This window comes from Denticeps clupeoides, chromosome 4, assembly GCF_900700375.1.
Source record: "Denticeps clupeoides chromosome 4, fDenClu1.1, whole genome shotgun sequence".
NCBI classification, from domain to species: Eukaryota; Metazoa; Chordata; class Actinopteri; order Clupeiformes; family Denticipitidae; genus Denticeps; species Denticeps clupeoides.
In genome coordinates, this window is record NC_041710.1 from 22,536,460 (window position 1) to 22,542,724 (window position 6,265).

The 6,265-nt window shown below is 44.5% G+C and overlaps 1 protein-coding gene across 2 annotated transcripts in view; it reads left to right on the plus strand.

Moving 5' to 3' along the window:
* rgs12b (regulator of G protein signaling 12b) overlaps nucleotides 1–5,184 on the plus strand; it is a 40,554-nt gene extending 35,370 nt beyond the window's left edge. For both annotated transcript variants that reach the window (XM_028976288.1, XM_028976289.1), the window contains exon 18: nucleotides 3,963–5,184. In XM_028976288.1, coding sequence (XP_028832121.1) covers nucleotides 3,963–4,363 — 401 coding nt within the window. In that variant the 3' untranslated portion in view covers nucleotides 4,364–5,184. The remainder of the gene's footprint in view (nucleotides 1–3,962) is intronic.
* Nucleotides 5,185–6,265: the final 1,081 nt, after the last annotated feature.

Below are 6,265 nucleotides of genomic sequence, written 5' to 3' on the forward strand. Positions count from 1 at the left end.
ATCATCTCCTGTCATTTGCATTTAGCTTCACTCTTCTTAACTGCTTATTTCTCTCAGTTCAGGTTGATTCTGGTTCTTGTGCTATAAAAGCAATTTGTCTCATAAAGGGCAAATTAAATAAGACAGCAGAAAAATTGTCTCTCTCTCTCTGTGTGTGTGTGTGTGTGTGCGTGCATGAGCGCATGAATGCCTGCCTGAGCCAGTGTGAAGTGTTCAGCATTAAAAAGTGTAGTTTATTGAAATTGCCCTTATTAATGACCAGTGGTTGGCCTGGGGCAGTGATGGTCTAGCGAGTAAGGGAGCGGACCCGTAATAAGAAGGTTGCCGGTTCGAATCCTGAGCAGCTGAGGTGCCACTGAGCAAGGTTACGTCCCCACACACTGCTCTCTGGGCGCCTTTTGTGCCCAGAGGGGATGGGTTAAAAGCAGAGACCACATTTCACAATCCAAATGTTCTTGAAATGTCAAATAAACAAAAAAATCATTGAGTGAAAAATTGTTTTATGAAATTCCCTAGAGTTAGGTATTGCAATGTATGAGGAATTGCCCACAAGCATTTAACTTAAGCATCTGCTGATAATAAAAAAAAATCTAATTCTATTCATCAAGGCTGGTCATAAATCGCATGGTACAAGTATTTTGAAGTTTATCTGCAACTTTGATCGCTTGAGGTGGTAGATGCGATTCATTGCAAGGGCAAACGGCTGAAGTTGGTCAGTGGTCCACAGATGCTTTCTGCCTTTTTTATCTGCACCCAGCCTTGTTGGAGTGCTTTACTGCCCTTACACACACACACACACACCATGTACGCTGCCAACATTTCTTCTCCATCTTTGTTTTCACATAAACCCTTTGTCACACACACACTGACTGGTGTGAGATTAGGCGAGTGATTAATCGTGGAGAGCTCGGTAAGTGTACACTGCTGACTCCTGCATGCTCCATTTGTTGATGGTCTGCAGAAACGGTCCGTCCTGGCTGCACAACATGCAAAGGATGCTTTCTCATGCATTCTTTCCCTGGTGAACACTGTACATTGCTGAGCCCAGCTCTCATTAATGCAGGTGGATCCCTGAGATGCGTTCCCTGATCTTTGCTCCACCTAGTGGCAAGTGTTCCAATTGATTATGTTTCCAGGTTGGAGCAGTAGGAGCACACACATTCAGAATATGATTTAAAAAATGTTTTCTCAGTTGCCTGAAACAACATAGCACAGAATCATCATCTTTAAAAACATGCTGAAGAGTGATTGTCACTTGGAGATCACATATAAATGAATAAATAAATGCATCAGTAAAGAAACACACACACACATATATAACACGATTATATATTTAATAGAAAGGAAAGGGTGACCACACAGTGTCACCGAGACTAGCGTCACACCTCATGGTTTTATGGGTGGATCGGTGGCACTAAATTGTCCCAGGATGGGCTCTGTCAGCCTGCTGTTGTGTTAGTGAGTGAGTGACAAAGAAAAAAAATGGAGATGAGGGATGGGAACAAGAGCACATGACGTTTGTACAAAGTGTTAGATTACTGAAGAGTTCAGGATTAATTGGTTCAAATTTAAGTATATTCAGTGTTTTCCGTTGCTTGTCTTGGTGATTTTCAACCCAGTTGACTATGGAATTCTGAACTAATTTTCCTTTGTCTTACACAAAAGGCACAGGCTCGAAATGAGCGCATGATAAATTTGACTCACAATCAGATCTAGAGCTCAATTAATCTTAATCAGTTTAGAGGTTTTACAGTGAAAGATTGCTCAAGCTTCCATTTAGCTAATCTGGTTTGGCTGTCTGATGGCTGTTGAATCAAACCAAATGTAATTATTTTGGGACTAGGCAATTAATAACATTTTAAAAAGCTGGATTAAAAAAGGAATACTTTAGTTTTTTCCCCTCCAACGACCGTCTACACTCTGTCCACACCCCAAAATTGTTCCTTCTCTTGCTGTCTCTCATACTTCCCTCTTCTCTCTCCTCCTCTTTCTCCAGTAGATGGCAGTGCATGTTAATGACTATCAGGGTTCAGCCCCTCGACAGGCACGGATCCAGCAGAGACTGGTTCCCATGATGTCACCCTACATGTCCACTCTGTGCCATATTCACTGACCCACCAGCTGCCTTCCCTTGTCTCTGTGTGTGTGTCTGTGTGTGTGTGCGTGCACTTTTCACACAAGGAGGACCTGGATTCTGAAACAAGGGTTTCACACCTCTGCCTTTTACTGTAAGGACACCGTCACTTAAGCTACATGATCTCCACAACTGTCCTCAGAACCTCCTCATCCACGTAACCGCAGCATGATTTGCGAATGACCAGTGAGTGATGGAGAGACCAAGAGATGCGGGAGATGTCATGAAATCCTCAATCACTGTGATTTCAGACGTTGAGGTGCCACTGTATGATGCAGAAAGTGCATTGGCCCAGCTTCATACAACACTCTTAACTACCCACCCTGCAATGTAAGCAGCTTATAATTGTTAATTATAGATCAGACACTCCCACACACAAACGCTATCGCAGGGATAATTGTCAGGCGTCCTAGTCTCCACGTCTTTAGACTGCGGGTGGCAGCTGCTCAATCTGGAGGAAGCCCGGGCATTTACAGGACGAAAATCTGAACCTCAAGGGCTTTACATGCTGCGCCCTGCTAAATGCCTCTAAATGCCGCATAAGCCTCTTTAAATGGAGCTAAAACAGTTTGATCCCACGTAATACCTTTGTGCACGGTCATTTATTCAGCAAAGTATTTTGTTTTGATATCGAAAGAGCATCTTCAGCACAACGTCAAGATCTGCTATTCCAGTGCCATTCCAGTGCCGTCACATCATACACAGAGAGTGACTTGCTCTTTGAAATTAGACTCTTTTTGACAAGTGACCCTTGAAGTGACCCAGGCGCCTGTCATGGCTGCACACTGCTGTGACACAGTGTGCTGTGCTGCAGTGTTTACTGTGACAATCACTTCCCTTTACTTTAAAACTTACAAAAAAAAAAAGGCTGGGCGGGTAGTTAGTTGACACCAAGACACCAATAACCAACCAAGTAACCTTTGTTGCATCTGTACATTTTGGAGACACATATTTAAAAATAAGACTCTTGTGTTTGCATTCTGGGGCAGTGGTGGCCTAGCAGTTAAGGAAGCGGCCCTGTAAACAGAAGGTTGCCGGTTCGAATCCCGATCCACCAAGGTGCCACACACTGCTCCCCGGGCACCTGTCATGGCTGCCCACTGCTCACTCAGGGTGATGGGATAAATGCAGAGGACAAATTTCACTGTGTGCACTGTGTGCTGTGCTGCTGTGTATCACATGTGACAATCACTTCACTTTTCTTTACGTTTTCACAGAGACCCATACAGACAACGTGGTGCCACTCCTGGCTTTGTGTGTGTGTGTGTGTGTGTGTGTGTGTGTTTGCATGCTCTCCCTAAACTCCTGGTTTCCTCCTGCCAACCGAACGCCATGCACACTAGGTGCACTGGTCATAAGTAATGAACGGTGTATGAACAGTGTATGCAACGCATTGGGCTGGCGCCCCGCCCAGGGTGAGTCCCCGGCCTGTGGGCTCCAGCAGCCAAGACTGTGTTCAGGATTCAGCGGTAATGGATTGTGAGGGAACGAGTGTTTACGAAAGCAGACTGCTCGCACCTTACACTGAAAACCCTACCCTGAACATGCATCATGAATAACGCCTCCTTGCCTAGAAGAATAAAGGAACTTTGCATGGAGTTTAATCCTAGAATGGTTCATCACTGTCACTGTCATCATCACCATCACTACTGCCTTAGTAGCAAATTAAAAGTTCTGAACCTAAACCCAATTTGAGGAATGATCGAGGGAGGCCTGTTTAATGGGGAAATGACGTGTGCGGTGATTAATGTCGAAATAGTGGGATTTCAAGGGTTTTGCATTTCTTAGTGCCGCATTCATCACTCATCCACTGTCTGTTTACACTCAGGTTTGTCAGGTAAGGACCGGAGGAAACTGTCGGAGCGATCCAGGGCCTACCAACCTAGCCACCACAGGAGGTCACCGTCCGTACCCCCTCCTGCACCACCGTCAGCACCACCTCCACCTCCTCCTCCTCCGCCCAGGGCTCGCTCCCGTGAGCGGACCAGGAGGATTCGCTCCAGACCAGGACAGTTCCTGGACGTGGACCAGGTCCACTTGGAAGACAGCGGGAAGAAAAGCGCAGGGCTTGGCCCAGGTTTGGAAGAGGTGGCGGGCGACCTGCGCAGTCGCCGTGGTCGTATGAGGACTGGGGTTTATCAGAACTCGGACCAGCGCTCGCTGCTGCCAGTTAAAGCCCAGAGAAGCGGTCTGGCTGACCGGAAACAAGGCAAGGGGACATTTGTTTGAAATGTTAAGCTTCTTTTTTTTTGACTGCATGTGGTCAATTCCGGAAATAAAAGAACAAAACAGAAAGGTAAGGGGAACCGCAGCACACCAGAACATCTTGGATGATCCTCCCTGTCACTCCACTGGAAGAATGGATTTAGTGTTGTGAAGATGCTGGTGGAGACACCTGAAGATCCTATGATGAATCTCCACAACAACTTGAGTGGGAACACAGTCGTCTCGGACAGAATTGTTTTGCACTGACTCGCAGTGCCCCCTGTCTCTTACGTGGACAAGTGGGCCGGTCATGCCTGCGAACATTTTTGTCTTCAGGTTGTTCCTTTGACGTGTCTCCGTCGTACTACTCCCTGATAGTGTTGTCATTTCATTTTGAGAATTGCTTATTAGCATCTATAAACACATGTGGTGTCACTTCATGCATTTATGCAGAGCTTCAGTCTCACATGTCATGGAGGCATTCTGTGACACCGATTCTGATTATCTGGTGTCACCTTTTTATTGGTGTCCATCACTTCTAAAAGACACCAACCCTCCTGCGCTAATCTCTCTTCTGCTCTCACACTTGCGTTGAGTCTTAATGGCCGCTGTTTAACATCAGATATGTTTCATTAACCCTCTGGATAAGAGTCCAGCCCCTGCTGCCAAGTTGCCCGTTGTGACTAATGGACTGATCGGGCCCATATGGACAGTGTATGGTGAGTATCGGAGAACTCTGGGAATGCTAGACAAGGGTTCCAAACTGTGACTGAATAAATCAATAAAGTAATAAAGAAGTAAGAAAAAAAAGCATTCTCCCTAATTTCATTTAAAAACTGGACAGATGAGAACACTTTCTCCAACACTCCAATAATTTTAAAGTCTCTTTGGGGCCTTTTCCAAGGCAGAATTCAATTGTTGTGTATTGAATTTATAGACCAATGCTTGCAGTCTCTATGCTTTTATATTTTAAAATAACGCTATTTTAATAGTTTGAATCACTGTTCTGTTCTTTCCACCCTTTTTATAGAGAGCCTAATGCAAAAGTGCCAAAAGATAAAAGTGACTACATTTTTAAAAGAGTTTTGCATCAGTATTTGCAGCCATTGATGTCAACTGGACTCTAGGTTTAGTTTAATGTGAATAACCAGCACTCTGAAGCTGGTAAGCTGGAATGACAGCACTGTTAGTTCAATAACTTGGTAGGAATGTCCATAAATGACAAAGGTTGGTGGCCTTCAGCCTCACTCATGTGACAGTGGGACAGAGATAAATTGTCGTTTCTATCTGGATCAAACAAACAAAAAAAGAAAACCTGCAAAAATTAAGGTACATTTGACACGATTCTGTTGCTATATGTTGTAAAGGGAATCTAGAATGACACAATAAAAGGGACAATGCTATTATTGCCCCTTACATGCTAAAAACATTTTGATGATCATACTTACAGAAGTGACAGGGATATATGGCCTTTGGAATACTGAAAATAAAATTGGGGCACGTGTTTAATGGATAGATGTTTGTAATTGTGCCAAAGGTCTTCTAATTTACGAGGGGTCGTTTAGGGAATATTTCCCTGAAACACATAAACATTCACATATGAAAACACACACACACACACACACATATATGAAACACTCACACAGATCTACGTGAAATGGACATGGACACACAAGTTTGGACACACCTTCTCATTCAATTATGTTTTCTCATGACCATTTACGTTGGTAGATTCTCACTGAAGGCATCAAAACTATGAATGAACACATGTGGAGTTATGTACTTAACAAAAAGTGGAGACCGGACCTGAACCCAATCAAGATGGTTTGGGGTGAGCTGGACCGCAGCTCTTGTGTGGCGACCCGATTCAAACCGGCGGTAATGGTATCTTGCGCATGCGCAGTCCAAACCGGGTAGCGACTCCGC